Source organism: Salminus brasiliensis, chromosome 3 (assembly GCF_030463535.1).
Source record: "Salminus brasiliensis chromosome 3, fSalBra1.hap2, whole genome shotgun sequence".
Taxonomy (NCBI): domain Eukaryota; kingdom Metazoa; phylum Chordata; class Actinopteri; order Characiformes; family Bryconidae; genus Salminus; species Salminus brasiliensis.
Window position 1 is genome coordinate 24,624,996 of NC_132880.1, and position 21,268 is coordinate 24,646,263.

The 21,268-nt window shown below is 41.7% G+C and overlaps 1 protein-coding gene across 2 annotated transcripts; it reads right to left on the reverse strand.

The window, feature by feature from the left end:
• Positions 1 to 1,655: 1,655 nt before the first annotated feature.
• On the reverse strand, positions 1,656 to 19,245 carry mc5ra (melanocortin 5a receptor). 2 transcript variants are annotated; one of them, XM_072675660.1, is made up of 3 exons: positions 19,128 to 19,214; positions 12,229 to 12,306; positions 1,656 to 5,200 (listed from the first exon to the last, which is right to left on the reverse strand). In XM_072675660.1, the coding sequence occupies exon 3, from the start codon at positions 5,117 to 5,119 to the stop codon at positions 4,130 to 4,132; it is 990 nt and encodes a 329-aa protein (XP_072531761.1). In that variant the 5' UTR covers positions 5,120 to 5,200; positions 12,229 to 12,306; positions 19,128 to 19,214; the 3' UTR covers positions 1,656 to 4,129. The 2 variants fall into 2 exon arrangements, with proteins under 2 accessions (XP_072531761.1, XP_072531760.1); XM_072675659.1 differs by lacking the exon at positions 12,229 to 12,306 and having other exon boundaries at positions 19,128 to 19,245.
• Between the last annotated feature and the right edge of the window lie 2,023 nt (positions 19,246 to 21,268).

Consider the following 21,268-nt stretch of genomic DNA (forward strand, 5'->3'; position numbering starts at 1 on the left):
GCTGCACCCGACGCATTGCATTGTGCCTGGTGATAAAAGGCTTGGATGCAGCTGCTCGGCCATGGAAATCCATTGCATGAAAATCTCTACGCACTGTTCTTGAGCTAATCTCAAGACCACATGAAGTTTGGAGGTCAGTTGTGATTGATTCTGCAGAATGTGCTTCAGCAGCCGCTGACCCCACTCTGTCATGTTTCATTGGCCTACCACTTTATGGCTGAGTTGCTGTTGTTCCCAATCGCTTCCACTTTGTTATAATACCGCTGACAGCAGACTGTGGAATATTTAGTAGTGAGGAAATTTCACGGTGACATCCAATCACGGTCCCAAGCCGGAATTCACTGAGCTCCTGAGAGCGACCCATTCTTTCCCAAATGTTTCTAGAAGCAGTCTGCATGCCTATGTGCTTGGGTTTATACACCTGTGGCCATGGAATTCAATGATTTGGATGGGTGAGTGACTACTTTTGGCAATATAGTGTATGGGACATAATCTTAAAACAATCTCACAATGACCTTCAAAAGAAATATTAGACATATTGACCAGATTTCATTTGACAAGATTTGTGCATGCATTAAGAGAAAATGAGAAGGCCTTCATCTCATATTATCTCCATCGTCTCTGGATATTAACCTTGATGAACCGTTTAAAGCTCTGAGTTATTCTGTGTTTGCTCTGAGTGCAGAGAAGAGGCTGTGGGCGCTTTCATTTAATAAGAAAGGGGGATAGCGCAGCTTCCATCTTCTGAGCCTGATGAACTAATGCTAAATGAAGCTTCGAGCTCTGCAGTCATGCGTCTTCTGATTCCTTGTAAAGCGGCTGCGTTTTGCTGCAAGTACACAGTGGTTGTCACCTCATTGCATTTCACATTATTCACCTCTGAACAAAATTAGCTCTCGGCACTGTTGACACCACTGATTACCGCTTCACCTTTCATCAAACGCTCGAAACCTGGCATTAGTCACTCTAGTTTGAATGCAGAGCCACTAAAACGACTCTGAAATGCAGGGCTGCATCCACTTCTGTTGTGTTCTTGCATCCAGCTCATCTCCGCTTGCCTTGGCGATGTTGATGAAACGGGCAGTGCGGGGAGTGCTAATGGCCTGATGGGATGGCATCCTCTGAATTCTAAACACTCAGTGATGCTTCCCCATTCATATCCCAGAGGACTACTAGTCTTTTTAATGAATATTTATAATGCATATTATACGGCCAAAAGTATTGGGACACCTGCTCATTCATTGTTTCTTCCGAAATCAAGGATATATGAAAAGAGCTCACCCTGCCTTTGCTGGAGTAACTGTTTCTACTGTCCAGGGAAGAAGGCTTTCTAATAAATTTTGGAGGAGCATTCAGCTCAATGCTGAATCCACCTCTAGCCCACGCCTGGCATTAGGCGTGGTGCCAACAGGTTCATGTTTATCTGCTCTGTAGAGTCCTATTTCATGTCATTTCAGTCATGGGTGCAATGTAAAGTCGTTGAATGTATTCATTAGAAGGGGTGTCCACAAACATTTGGACATATATATTGTCTTATGCAACGTTTCGGGCACCCTTGGTCAAATGACACACTTTGTAGAGTTTGTAAGTTGAAATAAGTGAATAATAAACCCTCTACAAAAAACAAACATACATTTAAAAAGACATTTGGGACATTTTACAGCACGTTGTATATTTATTTCTGAATGTAACACATTCGGAAGTTGGTCGGAAGTTCACATACACTCATCAATGACAAAAAGGTCATGGCAGTATTGGCCTTTCAATCAATTCATTTCCGACCTTTCAGCTGTCCTGTTCTGGGGCAGAATGAATAACAACATACATCTTTAAAGATCAAAAATTTGACATACAGGGTCAAAGACATACATACTGCACACCTAATATTCACTGCCCGTCATGGTTTGGTTAAATGAGTTGATTTACTGACGTAGTTGTGTCTTTTAAGCATATTCAGGTCAGGGCTTTGTGAAGGCCATTCCAAAAGTATAACAGTAGTCTGCTTTATCCATTCCGCAACCGCCTTTGATGTGTTTGGGGTCAGTGTCCTGTTGGAACACCCACTTGCGTCTAAATGTTAACTGTCTAGCTTTGAGGTTATGCTGAAGAATTCAGAGCTAGTCCTCTTCCTCCATTATTCCATCCACTTTGTACAAGGTACCAGGTCAATCTGCAGCAAAACAGCCCCAGAGCTTGACAAAGTGGCTATACCTCTCAATAATTGATGCTGCTGGAATCTGCCAGTTGTTCAGAAATGGCTCCATCCTTCTCAGATCTGCACTGAGGTCCTTGGACTTTTCCATTGCACTGTGCTGGTCAAACTCTTTTTTTATCTGGGCACAGGGGAGCTTTTAGCACTATTGATTTCATAATCTAAGTGGGTGTATGTCTATTTTTGACCCTGTAGATATATAACGTTTGACCATGTTGATGTTAGAAATCCCCCAAAATGAAAACCTGCATCCTGCTTTTGTTGGAGTCTCTACTGTCCAGGAAAAGCTTTCTAGATTTTGCAGTAGTGAGGTCATGGACGTCTTCATCCCCAACTCCCCAACTAATCCCAAAAGTATTGAATAGAGAACCATCATTCCAAAAAACACAGCCCCCTTGCTCCACAGCTCAATGCTGAGGGCTTCACCTTCCAGAGATTCCTATTCTATTGCAGTCACTGCAGGGACTGGACAAGCTATGTGTATCTGTCTCAGCAATGGGCACCACTTAAAGTAGCTGGATGCATTCATTAGAAGAGGTGTCCACAAACATTTGGACACATGGTCAATCATGATATCTTGAACCATTTAATGTTTTCTTTTGGAAACACCAGCTGCCCTTTAGGTTCTGTGTACATTCTGTCCTTTACATGATATTTCATGATATACGGACCAATAGAAGTTTTTTTTTTAACTAGTCTTTATTTTTTTATTTTATTTATAGCCTTCATGTCACCAGGAAGTTCATTAGACTGAAATCCTTATTTGCAGCTTCACTGGCCCACTGTTACTCCAGGATGTGAAGCATGCATTGCCCTTGTTCCTTCAGGTGTGTAACTTCTGGAGTTGAGAAACCGGGTCTCGGGGACTGAAATCTAGTTTACGTTTGTATGAACTCCAGCCGTTGGGCCGCTCCATCAATCCAACCTGCCCGCAAACCAATTTTTTGCCTGGCTGCATCTGTCTTTCTCTTTCCTGGCTTCCTGAAAGCAAAGTAGATAGAAGCTGGACCAACTGGTGTCATTTCTCAGAAGCCTAGTCCTGCCTATATAATCACTCACCTTTTACACACAGATCTTTCATTCCTGATATTTCTGGTATTTGGATTGTCACATTTTGTCACATGCTTCGATCTGGTTAATAATAGAACGCTTTTATGTACAGACATCTGTGTTGCGTAACGCATTTTCCGAATGAGAAGTATCAGAGGATCAACTGTCAGAGTTTCAGTAAACTTAGGCTGGCCCTGCTGAGTATGGTATTAATAACTATTATACAACACGCTTTTTATACACAATCTGTAATACATCCATGAGGTCCAGATTTTCAGAATTGGCAAACATTAATAGACAGTTAGAACACGCTTCAGCAGATAGCTTGACACGCACCAATTGTCATTTGAAATGGAAAAAAAAATCCCAGCTGTTTCTTTGTAAACAGAAGCGTTAAACAGACGTTGTAAACACTTACACACTTTACATAGTACATACATCCTCAGGCTCAAGTAAAGAGAATATGACAAGTGTACCAAATGGCATCACGCAGTCACCTCTCTGGTCAGTCTCTGGTCTTTACCAATGAATACTGTAGTAATACACAAACGTCTCAAGGCCCAGATTTACCACCATTCTCCATTTAAACACCTGCATTCTCCCACCAAACACCACCATGCACCTGTTCCAAGCTTGGCTGTGGCTATAGCATGTTTCAGAAAAAAAGAAGCAATAGACCAGTGGAAATGGAGAAGAACAACTCAGTAGATACCTCAAAGAATCGCACACAAAAATAGCATGCTAACCCAACGTATAGCTTTGTTAGCGCTGGTTTGAGAATGTTAGTTTAGTTAGACTTTCTGTGACATCCCTCAGTTGGTTTAGGGTTTTTTTGGAGGACGGTCAAAGTCAGCGCGCACGTAGATTTTACTTGGACATTCTGAAGACGTTCCTCAGGCTGTAGCAGCAGATGATCTCTTTGAGGGTCTTTCGCATCTCCTGACTCCTGAAGGCGTAGATGAGCGGGTCGATGACAGAGTTGCACATGATCAGGATGAGGTACATGTTGAAGTGCGACATGAAACACATGCAGTAGAGGTTCCTAGGGCAGGAGATCATGAGGATGAGGTGGAGGAAGAACGGCGCCCAGCACACAATGAATATGCCCAGCAGGATGGTAAGGGTGATGGCTGCCTTCATGCTGGCCCGCTGGTGGATGGAGTTGTAGCCCGGCAGGGCGGCGATGCGCTTGACGTGCGACCGAGCCAGCATGAACATGTGGCTGTACAGTGAGGCCATGAGCGCGAGCATGATGAAAAACATGGACACCAAGCACACAATGACCGGCGTGCTGTCCGAGTAGATGATGAAGACAATGCCACAGCCTGTGCAGAAGGTCCAGATTCCGGCGATGATCAGGGCTGCCCTCCGGACTGTCATAATGTTGTGGTAGCGCAGTGCGTAAAAAATGGTCACATAGCGGTCCACCGCAATGGCTAGGAGGCTGCACATGGAAGCCACCACTGAGATGCAGATCATGGAGTCAAAGACGTTGTCCATTTGCCTGATGAAGTGATCCTCCACCACCAGCTGTTGGTTGTTGAGCAGATAAATGACAATGGTCTCCCAAGCATTAGAGACACTAACGAGCATGTCTGCCACGGCAAGACTACAGACGAAAAAGTACATGGGTGAGTGCAGGTTCTTGTTTTTCACGATGGCGCAGATGACCAGGATGTTCTCCAGCAGGCTGATGATGCCCAGGATGAGGAAAACCTCTGTGGCGATGTTCAGTTGCTCGCAGGCTTTGGATTTAGTCTGGGGTGGAGCTTCCGTTACATTGGGGAAGTGAGGAAGTAGGCTAGAATTAACCATGAAGGTCCACTGAGGGACAGTGGTGGTCTCAGAGGAATTCATTTTGGTGGAACGGTTCAGATCCAGATATGATCCAGAGATTTTCAGAGTAGTCAGCAGGTTGGTGAAGGTGCCATCATTGTCCTGTATGAAGTGAAGAATGGGGGAAAGTTAACAAAGGCTATGATGGGTACACTGAGTTGACAATTTCTGTCCACTGGTCCGCTGTTGTCCAGTTATTTTTCCTTATAAATAAATAACAATAAATGGCATAGACAGGGTCTGGATACATTTTGAGAGACAGGTTGAGATTTTTGAATGTGCGTTTACGGAGATGAGATTGGTGACACTCTAAGTCCAGTGTTTTGTTAGCAGCGTTAGACTAGCATCTCCTATTATAAACTGAAAAAGTAGCATTTCAGATGTCTTGGCCGATCAACTGCACAATCTTTCTTTAAATGCTTGACTATACTACACTAATTATGATATTTCACTATGTTGCTTTTTAGCTTAAAGCTAGAACCTGTTGTGCATGTCACTGTAAAAGACTGTTAGACTGTTAGACCTACCTCACACTTGCCTGGGTATCGAGAACTTGAGGGACAGTAAAGGAACCCTTATTATCTTCTTTCTCATTAAAAAAAGACTCCAAAGATAAACACATGGCCTTTTATCCCCCTGCTGATTTATCATCACTTCCTGAGCTCAACTGTGAGACAGTACCACCTTGTTTAACTGTGAAATCGTCTTGGTGGTAAGAGATGAGCCGCTGATATCTGAGGTACGACTGCCGTCAGCACAAACAACCCTTTGAGTATGTCATCCCCCGTCCTAATAAATTATTCCAAATTTTTTTTTAAATAGGCCCCAAATTTGTAAGCGCCACCCAGCAGTGCCGCTGATTTTACAAAGCCTCCTTTTATGTACGTGAGTATATGGGTCAGCCATTAAAGCTGCATGTTCTCACCTCTCCCGCGGCTTTTAACTAAGCCCCCATTTGATCAGTGTGAAGTCATGAGTCATCAACAGCCAGACGCCAAACTAAAACTCGGCTATAGCTTTCATCAAAGAAATGAAACGGGAATTATGCACATCAAGAGCAAAACACGCGCTAATAAAGATGCGGAATATAAAGTAGAGATGATAGAGGGGGGGGGTGCCAATTACTAACCGTTGAGGTGTGAGAAGCCAGACGGTGTGGAACGAGACAAACATTATTTTTTGCCCATTGTGTCAAACCAGGCTAATGAGCACAAGCCTCGTGATAGATTATCACAATGCTGTCAATGTATCCTACAAACACCAGTGCCTCAAAATCACACATTAGGGCCAAACTGCACCATGAAAGCATGAAATCAGACTGTTAATGTTCTACGCACTTTCGATTATGAGGTTTCAGTCAGTATGAGATATTGTTGCTCCTGTTCAATGAGGAAAGAAGCAGGGAAATACACAGATTAAGAGCAGAAAGCAATGGCTGATATTAAACCCTCCTCTCAAACTAAAGAGCTTCTCCTTCAGTTTGCTGCTTCACTGACCTGTGGCGCGGCAGCTAATGGAAAAAAGCTCAAGTGAATCTTTTAGCACATTGTCCAACCTGAAAACATAGACAGAGCAGTGCAACTTACAGCCCTTTCCCAAGCATTTGCTTGTGGTTGGTGTGGCACAACAGATAACACCCATCAGTGAGCTATCACGCCAGGAGGAGTAGGAGACTAAGGTTTGATTCTCCATCTGACTATGCTGTGCTACACCAATAAGAGTTCCTAGGCAAGACTCTGAACACTATATAGGCCTGCCTCTGTAATATGAGTAACCTTGTAAGTCACTCTGGATAAGAGCGTCTGCTAAATGCCATTAATGTAATGCAATGTAAACATAACTAACTGCCAGATCTTCTCGGTGCTGTGTAAATAGAGCCATGCTAAATCTGCTAGTCAGGTTAACAATGGTGCTACACTGAATTAGGCTGTCTAATATCACTCTCTGAACACTCTGAAAAACTGTGGCCCAAATGATGTCCATTCATCTTGGTATCCACTTCTTCCCAATCAGGGTCCATACCCCTTTGGACAGGGTGTCAGTCTATCGCAGGATGCCACACACGCTTGCATGTAGGGGAAATTTAGCAAAGCCAATTCATCTACCCTCAGACTGGAGGATACTAGAGTACCAAAATCCCTGCAGGCAGTCACCAGAGCAAGCTATGAACGCGCTACCTGCAGCGCCACCATGCACCAGTTAGGCCTATATTGCTTATATATATATAATGTGCATGTATTTCAGTGCTCTTTATTGGTCTTAAAAGACACATGCTGAAGGAAATAGGACTTAAAGCATCTATTACACGTTAACTTTGGGTTTCAGCCAAGCAAACATCCAACAGATATCATGTTCTCTGACCGGCCACCAGTGCCGCAAACCACTAAAGAACAGGCAAATGAATCCACCCATTGTTTCCATTAGCATCAGTCTGAGGATTTCATGACGCTCCCACATCTCATGGTGCAACACCAGAGTCTACCTCATCATGCAACGCTTACAGTTAAAGGTCTCAACCATTTATTATTTATTGTCTTTTTGACAGCTTTCTGTCAGCTGTGCATGGCTGTGGTTCCGAGACGGCAGCCTGTTAAATGAGCATCTCACTGAAGCCTTGTTATCAGTCACACACAAAAAATGTTACCAGCACTGTTTTTTCACATTTCTCCCTTTTTATTATCAACGTATACACCTCATCTAAGGGTAAAGACATTTTTGTTGAGATGTTTAGGGATTTTTTTGTAAATATCTTCCATTTTTCTATTCCCATTTTCACAATTCGCAAAGAAAGTGGATGGAAAACCCACAGTGGTCTGTCTCATTTTCCTCTTCAAGCTGTTTTTACATCATATTATCTATTACTTAGCATATATTCAGACAGCATAACTGATTTAACCTGCTTCATTGACAATGCTGTCAGCTTCCCTTCTGCCACACTCTGACTTGTAGCATATAAGCTGTAGCCAATATGGTAATTCTGTAATACCTAAGCAGCATCTTAAATGATGTTCATTTGACATAATAAACAAGTCTTTTCTGAGTCCCTCACCACAATCACACATGACCCCAATTATATGACCTCAAAGATGCTGGAATGCTAGCTAGTTAGCTAGCTAGTTGAATAGCTAGATTTAATGTGCTAGCCACCAGAAGCCTTGGTTAGCTGTAGCTCACTAACTGTGCAAAGGTCCCATAGACTCAGAGTAGTAGAGATCTGCTCAAGCATGAGAGCCCAACTAGTACTGGTCATCTATACTCCATGACTTGGCGAGAGACAGAAAGAACCCATAAGAGAGTGAAAGAGGCGGACAGCATGAGAGAGCAGGGGTATAAACAGGCATGGACTTCTCTTCTTCTGCAATGTAGGCTTGCAGTTCCTGGCAGTAATATTCAGAAAATCAATATATGGTGAACTCTTCTCAATTGCTGTGATTCTGCTCTGCTCAGCTCCACAGAAAGGATGTTGGCCTACCAGGAATTGTCTCAGGTCTCCGAGGCCAGTGCATTTCTGACGATATTTGGTGAATTAAGTTGGAAGGCAGATGTGACTAGGTGTGAACTTCTTAAAAAAATGGCATTCACTCCAGAAATGCCATTTCTTAAGCCTGCCTTCTGTTACTAGAGAATAGCCCCACCAGTTTGTACAGAAGTCCCTGTAGTTATTGAGTAATACACCTTAGTGTGTAATAAGCCTCGTTGGAGTGTTAAGGGCTGGCGTTGGCTGTAACAGGTGTCTTCATTTGGTGTTGTGCCTTTGTCTCGCCTTGTCATTTGTCTCTCAGGTGTTCTCCATTGTTGGCCCGCCCCTTTTGTTAACTCTTCCCAGGTGGTTCTTTGTTTGTCTAAGTGTATATGTAGTACCTTTGTTTGCTGTGGATCTTGGTCTCCAGTCAGTTTAGTCTATTCCAGTCAGTTACCCTGCCCCTATGTCCTCCTCATCCCTGCCCATCTCCCAAACGTGACAGAATACCATAAGCCAAATGCCTTATGGTATGGGCAAGCCTGGGCTACGTAAGGAAAGCATCAACAGTGTGCCCGTGCCCCCCCCTTCAAGGGTAGGGAAAGGTTTGGTGGGGGGTGGGGGTTAAGACTCCATACCATTAGCCTCAAGCCTTGACGAAGGAGAGGATCCTCAGTCATGGGATATCATAGATGTTCTCATGAATGCACCCATCATACCCCTGGAGCCTATCATAGCACCACCGAACCCCCCAGAGAAGACTCTGAGGACAACGAGGAGCTATTGTGCACCATCTGCTGCACCAGAGAGCGCTACTAAGCCGGTGCAGCTTGTCTCTGCTCCAGTGATACCTCCCAGTTCATCTGTGCCAGCTGAAGCTTTCTGTCCGGCATGGCCACTGCTCAGTCTAAGACTGGAAAGCACTGCAGCACATGACTGGGACACGTCTTAAAGAACATCTGCACTCCATGAATAAGGAAAGCCTGCAGCTTTCAGGAAAGATGACATCACATGGCATGTTCACACTCCTATTGTTTGGGCTAAGACTCATGAACAGGTTGTGGGACTGTTAAACAGCTTTGCTTGATGGTCTTGTACACATTCAGACTCAACAGTGTCCCAATGGCACTCATCAATATGTAACATGGAGTTTGAATCCAGCCGTAATTTGTGGGTTTTCCATGGATGTACCGCCAGCCTGTGTGCTTACATATATGATGATATTATATCCTGTTTGTTATTTATTAATTTTTACTGTTTTGTTTAAACAGCCCTGTAAAAGCCTGTAGGATCAGAGTCTGAGAAGAAAGGACATTTCAATGCGCATAATTTAAACATCACTTTAAGGACACCCTTCAAGTGTTTCCTGATGAACAAACGGGAGCGTAATGATGCCTTTCTGCCAGTTCTTGTAATATTATCACACACTTTTGAGCGAACAAGCTGCAAAAATGACTTTAAAGCCTGTTTAAGAGCACCCAGCTGTGTCTAATATTTCCTAGATAACGTCTACACGGGAATCCTAAATGAGGTTTTTTGGATGAAAATGGGGAATAATGGCAGGTTCACGCTTAGCTGGAGCAATACTGGCAAAATCGCCCGCTGTACACTCTTCAAAATACAACGGGTGATGTCCGTGAAAAAAACATGCCTGAAAAAGAGATGTATAAAGCACATTTAGAAGGTTTAAAGAACGTTCACAAAAGTAAAGGTGCTGTACCAGTTTTAAGGTTCTTTCTTGCACTTTTACATTGTAAGGATATATTTTAAACTGTATGTTTACAAAAAAAAGGGTTGTTTTGTTTTATTAAACTAAAAGGGGTTCTACTTTCATGCAATGTGTTTCACATGCCTACTTAATAAACACAATAAACAGGATAACCAAAGTCAATCAAATGTTTCAATCAATTGACATGATTTAAAGCTGCAGGTGGTTGCAAATGAATACAATCTGTAGCATGAACACAATTTTAGCCAAAACTAGTGAAATTAAATTCTGTGAAATACCAATTCTGTTGATGTAACACATTTAAAGCACATGTTTTTGGTCTATTTTTTCCGTTATTTGTTTCTGAATATAGTAGTATATATTAGTAAACAAGTATATAATAGTTATGAATATTTGTGTTTTTGATTTTATTAAAATTATTGACTTTGTTGTGCGTTACACTTGATCAGTATTGGTACAGACAAACATGTCCGCACTGGAACCATATGCTAATTTAACTAAAGATTTATTCGACCGTGCTGCAGCAGATGGGTATCCTGCTGTTACAGCAATGCTATTGCTTTTGGGAACTGGTGAGTTGGCTTAAAAACTACCAAGCTAATTAGGTTTCTAACTAGATTATATGGATTCATTTATAAATCTGCATTAACACACTATAAACTACCAAGGACTACTGTTTAATTACTCTTTAGGTAATAGTGAACCAATGACCAGTGATTAGTAGTTAACTATTACCTAAATATTTTACATACTTCTCTGAAAACTACTATTATTAAAAAAACAACCAATTATTTTAGCAGCGCTAATACAAAAGGCATTGCTGAAGGATACTAAGGACACTGCACCCTGTAAACAGCAACCTGTTTAACATTTTAATTTAAGTAATTTATCAAATTTAAGTAATTTAATTTAAGTCAAAAATTAACAAAACATTCTAAAATACTACAGTATCGAGTAGTCCGCTTACCTCCTAAGACAAACCTTTTTTTTTTTTGTCATAGTGTGTTACTGTTGTTTATTCTACAGCAGTGCTCATTTGAAGTCCTCCTAAAAATTTGGTCAGTTAAAGAGACTCACAGAAATATATGGCTCACAATTATGTCTCCTCATTCTTTAGGAATTTTTACCCAAATAAATACTACTTTTTATTAGATAAAGAATCAGGTATTACTGTGTTCTTCTTTAGGACTCATTACTCATTAACTCTTTACTAAAGAACAAGGTGTTGCTAAGTTTGTTCAGTACTCCTTGATAGTTAATAGTAGCCATTTAGGTGTTAATGCATAGTTACCTACTAACCATGTAAAAGTATTGTAAAATGTTACCCACTGACTACTGGTAATTTGGTAAAATTTGCATATTGGGTGTATTGTTCACTCTTGTTTTGACCTTCTGTGTTGTCTTTCCATTTAAGTTCACAGCAACCTGTACACTGTTAAAAGTATGAGATCCTTTAGGGACTTTTGGAGGTTCTTCAATTTGAAACTGTGGAGGAACCTGTTAAGATGCTTTGAGGAACCTTTAAGAAAAAGCTTTTAGAAGGTAAAGGCTCCTTTAAGGTTCCTCAAGAGGTTCCTCCACAGTTTCAAACTAAAGAACACGTTCACGGTCTGAAATTAAACATTCAACATGGGTGAATTAATTAGAAGTAGATGGACTCTTGTACATTGTGTTTTTGTGAATAACTCTAGAAAATTGATGAAATATAATGAAGTGAAATGTTTAGTCAATGTTAAATTGGTTTTAGCACTTTACTGAATTGAAAAAGTAAAAACAGATTAAGTTTAATTAACTGTAAATAATCTTATTTGTAAAGAAAGCCCTTGCACTGTGTGGAATTCCTTTTCCATAACTCAATTCAGTTTTTTTCAGGATTTTTTAAGTATGTTTGGCACTGAGCCATTTTTGAAAAGTTTTTATTCAGCTTTAAAATTTCCTCACCTGTGGTGCTGCATCTCCGGAAGCTGCTCAAACTGGGTCACGGAGAGCCGAGCTGCTTTTCAGAGTGTCACCGCTCACCTGTTTTGCGAGGAGCAAAGAATGCCTTTTTTACTGCCTGCTTGTTCATTGCAACATTTCAGAAAATCGCATCACATGTAGCATATCACTGCTGTCCAATAAAAAATAAAAAAAAACACGTATCTCTGTTTTTTGTCCGTTTTTAGTTTTCTCCATGGTTTGAACCCTGGAGCTGCTCTGTACACTGTGTAATAATTCTGGACCAATAGAAATGCTCTCAATTACATGGACTAAAATCTTATTTTACGTTTTATTGACGTCCATTTAAAGTTCAAAACTGTTTGCCTTTTCCTGTAAACTCACCATTTTGGAGATACATGTTTTTTCTTGGACAGCGACGATAAGTAGTGTATTAAAAAAGTAGTGTATTATTTGTTCTTTTTATAAATATAATACCAAATGTGTTTTGTGCTTTTGTTTTTATGTTCCAATCAAAAATAGAAAATGACCCTGAGGACAAACTTGATTTAGATTGTTTATTTGTCCGATTAGTGTGACCCGGAAGTGATTGACTTCTTCGTGCATTACACTTGGCCAGGCAAAATGCCTGCATTGCAACCATATGCTAATTTATCTAAAATGATTTATTCGACCATGCTGCAGCAGATGGGTATCCAGCAGTGCTCTGCAACAAGTGTTCAAAATGACCTTAAGTGCAAAATTACAATCGGAGCAGACAGTACTTGGATCAATATATGAGGTAAGCTTTTATTTAGGCTTTTACATTTTATATCCTGCCTTTTTTTTCGCCAGTGCATCAGTGAATGGTTACATTTTTATTATTAGACGGGCCCATTTTATGGCCGTTAGTTCATGACCGGCTGTCATAATCAGCCATACCATGAATTCTGGCGTCAGGTAGCAAGCTAAGATTTCACCTAGTGCTAAGAATTCAGTGAAAAAGCGAGTATATCGTCAGGGTTGGGTATTACGGTATTAATGTATTACAGTATTCATGGTAACGTTCAGTTTGAAGCGAAGAAGAAGGCTTGGTGTGGCGCAACAGATAACACCACTACCTGCCACTGAGCTACCACACCATGTGGGAGGCTGGGGTTTGATTCCCGGGCTGGGTGACTGTGCTGCGCTACATCAATAAGAGTCCTTGGGCAAGACTCCTAACACTACATTGGCCCACCGCTGTAATACGAGTAACCTTGTAAGTCGCTCTGGATAAGAGCGTCATCTAAATGCCATAAATGTAAGGCTAATTTGCTTAAACAAACAGACAGAGCTGAAACCTTATACAGAGAATCTCACAAGCACACATTTTACACAACGCTGTAACAGCGTTACACAAATTCTGGTAATACCCAACCCTGTGGGTTTTTCAGTGCATGAAAAAATTGCTTACAAATATTTGATCATTTATTCACATGTAACACTTTTAGAGGATACAGTTCACCGCTAACAAATCATCGCTGATGTGCAAAAATCCAGTGTCTCAATTTAACTTTTAACTCAATTTACTTTTTTAATTCAACTTATTTGAATGGAATTGTTCTGTATATAGTGTTAAAATTTAATCAATAGATCAATAGAAATGCTTAAAAATGACTTTTTTGTCCATTGACTTCTATTGATTTTTTTTATTATTCCTTCTGTAAAGCCATTTTTGTGCAACAGGCATGACCAGACTGAAAATGTGCACTTCGAATGTACATGATTTCAATTTGACAGAATAAAAATAAATGAATAAAATGGATTAGAACACTACACACAACACTAACAGGGTTGTTGGTTTGATACCCGGGCTCGGCAAGCTGCCACTCCAGGCTGCTCTCCAGGCACCACATCGATGGCTGCCCACTGCTCTGGGCAGGTGTGCCCACTGTCACTCACTGTGTGTTTCGCTTGTGTGTATGTGTGTGTGTTCACTGCACGGATGGGTTAAAGGCGGAGGCCAAATTCCATTAGGGGTTGAGTGACCTCAGCCATGTCAGTCCAGGGGATCGAACCCAAATCCAAGCCCAAATTCCTCTCTCAGTTCATTCGAAATCCACTATCAAATTCAAAAGGACGGTGGCTTAAGGATATGCAGCACTTCTCCTGAAAACTCCTGTTTTAAGGAAATCTCCCTCACTTCTGAAAATGCTGTTTCTGCACCGCTGCAGCTCAACATTCAGCTCTGGAGTTCCAACCAGCAGTGCTTGGTAAAGCCTGAAGCTGAGGGTTAGATTGAAGTTAACGGATCAAATCAGCAACCACCTACACATACATGCTAACTGTCTGTGTCTGTGTGTGTGTGTGTGCGTGTGTGTGTATGTATGTATGTGTGTTAAAAGCCAGTGATGTTTGAGGCTGTGGCTGTGGCCTATTTCACACAACCTTTATCATTCTGCCTTCGGCAGGAGCAAGCAGCCACTCACACTCTCCTGGCTGTGAAATGTCCCTCCCTGGCTGTTTGTCTTCATGTCTTGTAATTTCATCTTCAGCTCCACAGGCACCAGAGGCTGGGTGTCTCACCTGCTCTCATTAGCCACAACATGCAGATGCTAATGGGCTATTAAACATGTGCAGTTTGTTGTTTTTTCTTTAACCCTGGAGTAATTATTGTTATTCCCCTGCACCATTACCAACACTGCTGTGTAAAAGCCGCGGGCAACTGAGAAAGGCTCTGCAGAGTTAAATAAACAGTAGAGCACATTATCTAAAATACCTCTAAATATGGTGTTGTGAAATGCAGTGTATGTATGTATGTATGACTTTCTTTTGTTGCTTGAGCTCATTGATGCGCACAATATTAATTACAATGGACAAAAAAGTATGATCAGATCAGATCTAATCTAAATCTAATATTTCCGGTGCTTTCCTGGAGGCAAGTCAGCAATTGCAGCTTCATTCAACACCATTTACATAGTTTATCTGATCAGTCCTTCAATAAAGTAAATCAGCTGAGCTGGTGAGCAAGCGTATGGATCTGAACCACTCTGACAAGGACTAAACTGGGATGGCTAGATGACATCTCCAAAAATAGGAGTCAGAGCATCTCCAAAAAGGGCAAGCAGATCCTGTGATGGTTTTTCTGCTCCAAGGAAGGACAACCGGTCAACTGGCGGCTAAAGTCATTCATGCAATCCATGGAGGCCAAGGATCTGCTGCTAATGTCTTGGTGGCAGAAACCACAGGACACCTTTAGATGTCTTGTGGAGTCCATGCCTCAAGTGACACAAGTAGGGGCCTATTCAGTTTTGGGCAGATGGTGTTAATGTTATGCCTAAACAGCTTCCTCCCTTGAGATGCTTTGCCAGGCCTTTACTGCATTCCTTAAGCTGCTGCTGGTTTGTGAGTCCATTTTATCTTCAGTAAGTGTAAAGCATGCTCAGTTGGGCTTGAGGTCTGGTGGCTGACTTATATGAGTATATATGGATATGAGTCTAAATATGAGCAGAAAGTAGAGCTCTATACACTTCAAATTCATCCTTGTATCAGCAGTTGTCATGCATTCCCAGAGTGGTTCACAGGTGTCACAGGACTCAGTTTTCCAGAATCCTCTGAAAGATCACTTGACGAGTCACAGGACTCCGGAATGATAATGTTTTTCACCTGTTTGTAATCTCTAGTTTAGTATTTAAGCCCGGGCCTTAGGTTAGATGACCTTTGGTATCTGTTCCTTGGACTACGCCTTTTTTGATATTCTGCCTGTGTTTTGGAATCTGGACTTTGCGTTTTGGACCATGATTTTGTCATTTCTCGCTCGGACTGTTTCCCTGTGTAATGTTGGTGTTGTTTGCATTCATCTACACTTTGGGATTTGGAACTTGGATTACGTCTCCATTAGTAAAGCTTCGTTCCTATTCCATCACTGCAAGTGTCTGATTCTGTTTAGCACATTACAGCAGTCATATCATCAATAAACACCTGTAACCCATTGGCAGCCATATGTGCCAATACAATAACAGTGCCTCCACCATGTTTGACAGATGATGTGGTATAGTTTCCAATCATGAACCTTTCTGTTGTCTCGGTTCGTAAACTGGGTAGGCTTTTTTTGTCATCTGGCAGTCTAATCTGACCTTTCTATTCTTGAAAGCATATTGGAGTAAAGTCACTGTATTTATTGTCATGAAGGCATCTCTGCCCTTTCGCTTTCTTGTATGAGCTATGAGGATTCCTAACAGCATGATTTCGTAATCAATAACCCACCCTCTTTTCATATGTTAGTACTGACCTTTGTTTCTTTACTTGTCACATGTCCCTGGAGGCTTCAGCCAGTGCTCTCTAGTTCCCGAGTTCTAGTCCACCAGCTCTGCCTTAAGCATGTGTGGTTTTATTGCTCTGAAGCTGTAGCTAATAATGCTTCACTAATGAAAGCACTGAGGTGTGGGGAAACAGTGGGAAGAATACAGCACTGGAGCTGGACACACTGGCTGTAAAGGCCAGATCCTATATATTTGTCTTGTATTTGACCTTTTTTTGATGGGAATCTGCTTATCTTTTATGTAGCATCGCTTTATGTAGTCAACATTTACTTTTTTAACAACCTCTTAGAATTAGAATGAAATATCCTTATAATTAAATAACCTGCTACTCTGACATCACCGGCATCACAGAGTAATTTATTAGGAAGACGTGTACATTCACTCATTCATGCGATTATCTAATTATATCATGTGGCATCATTGTAATGCATAAAACCATGCAAACACAACTAGCAGCTTCAGTGTAATGTTCATATGAGCCGTCAGAATGGGGGAAAATGTGATCTCCGTGATATTTTTAGAACTGCTCAGCTTCTGGGATTTTCATGCAAATCAGTTTCTGGAGTTTCCTCAGAATGAAGTGGAAAAACATCAAAAATAAATAAATTAAAAACAAGTGAGTGAAAGTTTTACAGACTGATATGCCTTGTTGATCAGAGAGGAGAATGTAGAATGGCTAGACTAGTTCAAGGGGACAAAAAGGTGGTGCGCATCTCAGAAAAAGCATCTCAGAATGCACAACGTGTCCAGCCTTGAGGCGGATGGGCTACAACAGCAGAAGACCACTTCTGTCTGTCAAGAACAAAAAGCTTAGGGTGCAGTGAGCACACGCCCACCAAAACTGGGAAGGCGGAGACTGAAAAAATAATGCAGCCTGGTCTGAGGAATATCAGCAGAAGGCCCATCATGCCCTGTGTCAACAGTCCAGACTGTTGGAGGTGGTGTAATGGTGTGGGGACCGTTTTCTTATCGCTATTGTTGACCATGTTCATCCCTTCATGGCCACAACTGACACATCTTCTAATGATTCCAGCATGATAAAACACCATCTCACAAAGCTGTGGACAGTGAGTTCAGTGTTCTTCTGTGGTCTCCCTAGCAACCACATCAGAATCCAAATAGAACACTTTCGGGACGTGGTAGGACGGGTAATTAGTGGCATGAAAGTGCTTCAGAAAAATCTGGAAATGTGTGACGCAATCATGTTAAAATGGACCAAAGGAATGTTTCCAACATTTTGTGGAATTTAAAAAAAAATTCAAGTGTTTTTCAGAGCAAAAAGAGGCCCTGAAGTGTTTCTAATAAATGAATGAATCTTTTCATTTATATACTTTAATGAATTAATCTCTTTATTTTTTACTATACTCTACACAGCTACACTTGAATTCTACATAGTACTGAATAGAGTTTTTATACTTTGTGGTTCTATACACTTGTCTTACGTTATTTCTTCTTTTTGTCTCTGTCTTTTATTAATGACTAATTATGTAAAGCTGCTTTGTGATGACAACAGTTGTAAAAAGCGCTATACAAATAAATCTGACTTGACTTGACAGAAGCATTATTAAAAAGTAACTTTAAAAGCTATATACAAGTGGTTCTTCATTACAGAGTAGGGAGTTGTCATGGTTCCATATAGAGCCATTGCATTTACTAAAAAAAACCCTTGGAGAGCCCCCTTTTAAAGACTGTATTATTAGTAATGTTGCAGTGAACTATAATAATAATAATAATAATAATAATAATAATAATAAGTAAATCACTATATTACTTATTGATAGTACTAAGTGGTGTATATCATATATAAGTCAACTTAACTAGTTATTAAAATGCCTCAGATTAATCAAGGACAGTTGAAATCATTAAAAACTAAAGAAACTGATGAGACAAAACATTAAGACCACTCATAGTAATACACATATAAATAAATACTAATATTTTGCTCATTTTGCAAGGCTGCTATTTGCACTTCTGGAATATAATTACTGCATCCCACTTCCTTAAGCAGTGGCAGTAAAGTCGAATCTATCAAATCTATCTAAACACCAAGAGTTGGATCTGCTGCTTTATTCGTTGGACACTTCTTCACTTTCGCAGATGACCATCAGCATGTTAGGCTTCTGGTCTTAATGTTTTGGCCGATGATAAATGATAAATATGATTCTACATAAAATGCCACAGAAATAGCTTCAGTGTTCCCTAGAAGTAAACAGAAGTCAGCCGAAGTGAACGCAGCCTATACGAGCGTGTTCATAACGACGTCCTGTTGCGTTTCAGCACCGGTGGGAGCGGACAGCGCCCGACTCCTGCCCGTCCCCTCCACATTATCTGTCTCTCAGTCAGGTACTCGAACTGACACGCTCGCGCTCTAGCGGACTCTAATCTGCTGCTCGCGCTCACTCTGCAGGATGACTCCGCCGCCCGCCGCGCCGCCCACACCGAGACCACCACAACTCACTTCCAGAGGACCCAACTGACCACGGAGCAGGCTCGCCGCGCGCGCGCCACGTCCTTCATTAACACGCGCGAGGAAGGAAGTTTTAGCTCACGCGACCATTCATCTTCCTTCATGTAACCCGTCAAGGTAAGTTGCTGTTTCTCCTCTGAACTGCTACTCACCTGAGCAGTGGGGAGATTTGCAGATGAAGTCCAAAGGGCTCCAGCCGCGTTCATCGGAGAGCAGCAGTGAGTGGGTGTGTTTAGATATGAGTGTGTGTGTGTGTGTGAGTGTGTGTGTCTGCAGGAGAGGGTGCGAAGCGGAGCTGCATCGGCACAGCCTGCACATTTATAGGCTCGTGAGGGAGGGGGTCTCCTCCTCCAACGCAGAGCAACACACACACACACACACCGAGTAGCAGATTAAAGACAAAAACCATTGAGCTTTTTCCCACCTGTCTGTCTGAATGACTGGGTCTGTTAAATGGACTGTTTGTCTGTCTGTCTGTCATACAAAATGTTTGGCCGTGTATGTGGATTTGGTTGTAACTCACACCGATGAGCCAAAACATTATGCCCACCTGCCTAAGATTTTTTTATGTTCTTCCATGTGCTGCCAAAACAGCTCTGAAGGTGGTATCCGTGGTATCAAGACGTTCCAGCAGATCCTTCCTAAAAGTCCTGAAAGCGGTGAGGTGGAGCCGCCACGGATTAGCCCTGTTGTTCCAGCACCTCCCACAGATGCTGGAGTCAGGCCGAGGGCTGGGAAACCTGGAGGCCACGGCAACACCTTGCGATGCGATGCACAATGGGTCTCATTCACCGATCAGCAAAGGTCAGTAAAGGGTACTCTGACTGGTCTGGCATACACACAGCAGGGGGTGCTGCACTGTGTGTTAATGGCATGTTTCTCCTGTGCAATTCCCATTAGCCCTTCTGTTCGAAGATCGGCTTCATCGCCTTTGTGCGTCAATGAGCCTCAGGCGCCCGTCGGTAGGTACTCACCACTGCTGACCAGGAGGCCCACCCTTGCAAGCCTTTTTTTTGCCATTTGGGGGACATTCCAACCCAGTCATCTGGCCATAACGTCTGGGCTCCCAGCCCATCTCTCGCTGTATATCTGACCGTCTACTTGCCCATTTTTCTGTGTGTCTGTCCATGTGTTTATCTGTCTGTCTGTCCATCCATCTGCTGTTTGCCCATATATCTGGCTGGCTGTCTAGCTGTAGTGCCCAGCAGTAGTCTATAGTACACACACCGGTGTGGAATTTCAGACAGGCTAAATTGAGGCAGGTAAAACTGTGAAATATCAAAGACAAACCAGAGGCCTGCTGACGCTTGCGGAATGTGTGCACGTTGGCAGTATTTGCTAATGTAAACAGCAGGCTAGCTTTATGTACTGAATAATAATTTCACCAGTCAGCAAAGAACAGGCTTTCCTCCCTCTGTCATTTAAGCATTTTTTATGAATTACAATCAACCACTTCATCTGTATCCACTGTCTTCTCAAGGTTAATCAACTGCATCAGACTAGAACTATAAACAGAATGGAACTGGATACACTTTTATCTAAGACAGAAAATAATACATAACAATCTAGTATACAACAGATAAGGATCGTTTTTGGTATAATATTTAGTAAATCGCTGAAATTCATTTAAAATCCAGGGGAGCGCTCTACAAACGAGCCTGAAGAAGCTTGATGCAGGGAGAGATGTTTAGGGCCTGGAAGAACATCCTGCTCAGACTGACCAGATACTTCCACTATTCACTCTCTTAGCTTGTTAGCTTTGTTACACTTTATTAAACTCACATCTTTGGGGGGAAAAAAGTAGGGGGTGATTGCCTCTGGCCAGCTGGCAGAAGGTTACACTGTTAAAAGTATAACATCCTTCTTCAGTTTGAAACTGTGCAGGGGCCTCTTGAGGTGCTTTGATGAACCTTCAAGTATCCTTTATCTTCTAAAAAACCTTTTCTTGAAGGTTCTCAAAGCCCCTTTAGAGGTTTCTCCACAGGAACCTTCAAACATTCCTCAAGGATCTTATATGTGTACCGCTGTAGGGCAGTTTATGTGTATTCTGGTTTCTTTTGTTTTAGTTTGGCTTAGTCAGTTTATGCTTGTTTGATGGTTTGGTGTGTTTGATGCTCACCCCTGAAGTCTTAGTTCATACAGTGTCTATACAGAGGGTCTGGGAAGAGAGCTTGACCCTAGACTGTATGTTTTTTTATTATTATTATTATTATTATTATTATTCTGCTTTTGTCCAATTTTGTAACTCATATGTGCTTGGTTTAAATTCAATGTTCGTAATTTTGAATATAAT